The following is a 2,204-nucleotide window of genomic DNA, read 5'->3' on the forward strand; positions in this document are numbered from 1 at the left end:
ATGGGGATGCATATCGTTAAAAAAAAAGATCTTCTAAAGGAAATTTGCCATTCCATGAAAAGCCTATGAATTCTAAAGACATTTCTTAGAGTAGTAATCTGAGATACCAATAGATTTTTCATTGCTATACAGTTTGCATAAAAGGAAAAAAATTCACCTGACATGGTTGACAAGTTTATTGAAAATCATTTGGAAGTCATTAAGTACTATAAAAATATAATGGCTGATATTTGTCATAGCATCATTTGGTAATTCTGTCTTTTACACATTGTAACCAGTGTGGGTCTTATGGATGGAATCATCTGGTCTTTATTGACTTTACAGAGCAACAATGATGCTTTCTGGTCTTTCACTTTCTATGCAGCATTTTTTTTTTAATTCTAAGAGATGGTACTGTAAACACTAGTAAATAATTTGACACATTCTTCCAAGACTCATATGCAAATTATAAAAGACAAAAATTCTCAATAAAATAAAGTGATTTGTTAATTTAAAATTCTCATTAATTGGTCAAATAATATAGATTTATTACATATCTGTGAACAAAATGCCTACTTTATTTAGCAATGTCTTTTGGATCACTTTCGTGATTGCTGTTTTAACATCTTTGTTCCGCAAGCTATAGATAAAAGGGTTTAACATAGGACTCACGAAGATATAAAAAACAGCTACAATTTTCCCCTGTTCCACAGATGCCTCAGAAGGGGGCCTCAGATACATGCAGAACAATGTCCCGTAAAAGATGATGACAGCCGTCAGATGGGACCCACAGGTGGAGAAGGCCTTGCGTCTCCCCTCAGCAGAGCGCATATGCAGAATAGCTGTGAAGATGAAAATGTAGGAGATGAGGATGATGGTGAGAGAACAGGTAAGGTTGGAGCCAGCCACTACAAACACGGCAGTTTCTTTGACATGAGTATCTGAGCAGGCAAGGACTAGGAGAGGAGGGTCCGCACAGTAAAATTGGTTGATTTCATTGGGTCCACAGAAGGAGAGAAGAAGCATCAGGATGGTCTGTGCCAGACCATTTGCAAAGCCATAAGTGTAAGGAGTAGCAACAAGAGAGAGGCAAACGCATCTGGACATTTGCTACCATACAGCAAGGGTTTACAGATGGCCATGTAGCGATCATAAGCCATCACTGTGAGCATATAACAATCTGTGATCCCCAGGGCAATGAAAAAGTGGAATTGTATAAAGCAACCAATGAAGGAAATGGTTTTTCTTTTGGATAAAAAATTAACCAGCATCTGAGGAGTGACACTGGTGGCATAACAGAGATCTACAAAGGAGAAGTGACTGAGGAAGAAGTACATTGGAGTGTGAAGTTTTGGGTCACTTCTGATTAACAAAATCATGCTCACATTGCCGATCACAGTGATGAGGTAGATGACTAGGAAAACCACAAAGAGGCCAGGCCGCAACTCAGCGCGATCTGTCAGTCCCAGGAGAATAAACTCAGTCACTGTTGTGTAGTTTTTCTTTAACATTGTGTTTGCTTGGCTTCAAATGAGGTCTAAAGTAATGGAAATAAAAATGCATTTGTCTTTTGTCATTTCTCCATTACCCTCAACATGTCAGCTAATACTTCTTCCCCTTCTCTCAAACTTGCAAATACATGTTACATAAGCAAGCATGTGATTGATGTTTTCAGTATCTAAATTAACATAGAGTTCCTTTATGTAAAGACACTCATATTTTTAAATGCTTTTCTGCAAATGTTTTCATATTTGAAAAGCCTTTATGTTTTCTGCACATCTTTATCATATTTATTCAATTATAATTTCCTCAAACACTTTCCTTAAACGTTGTTTTCCTTTGAAATTGTAATCTTTTGTTTTTCAGTATACCTTTTGATGTGGTATCTAAAGCATCTGTCATTGAGACCAATCTGAGCTGAATGGACTTAGGGCAGTGGAACTGATGGATGGCGTATATTCTTGTAAAACTAGGATCTGTCTACCCGCCCCTGTAAACTCAAGATCATTTTCAAGCTCTTCCCTCTCCCCGAAACGTATGTCCATTTTCCCCACTCTAATCTACCTCAGGTGGCCATGATATCAACAAATTTTACCTTAACTCTTAGGACTCAGCTCAGGATCTCCTTTGTTTTGTATATTACTACCCAAAGAGAAAAAATTGGTTCACGGGGCACAAAAGAAAATCTTAGTGTTTTTGTATGAAAACAGAAATTTTTACAATAC

At 37.3% G+C, this 2,204-nt stretch overlaps 1 protein-coding gene across 1 annotated transcript; it reads right to left on the reverse strand.

The window, feature by feature from the left end:
- Nucleotides 1-308: 308 nt before the first annotated feature.
- LOC131403032 (olfactory receptor 5M5-like) lies at nt 309-1,501 on the reverse strand. Its single transcript, XM_058537436.1, is given in 2 exon segments — nt 309-1,088; nt 1,091-1,501. Coding segments are annotated over 2 exon segments (960 nt in total). The 5' UTR covers nt 1,491-1,501; the 3' UTR covers nt 309-528.
- Between the last annotated feature and the right edge of the window lie 703 nt (nt 1,502-2,204).

This window comes from Diceros bicornis, unplaced genomic scaffold (assembly GCF_020826845.1).
Source record: "Diceros bicornis minor isolate mBicDic1 unplaced genomic scaffold, mDicBic1.mat.cur scaffold_54_ctg1, whole genome shotgun sequence".
Taxonomy (NCBI): domain Eukaryota; kingdom Metazoa; phylum Chordata; class Mammalia; order Perissodactyla; family Rhinocerotidae; genus Diceros; species Diceros bicornis.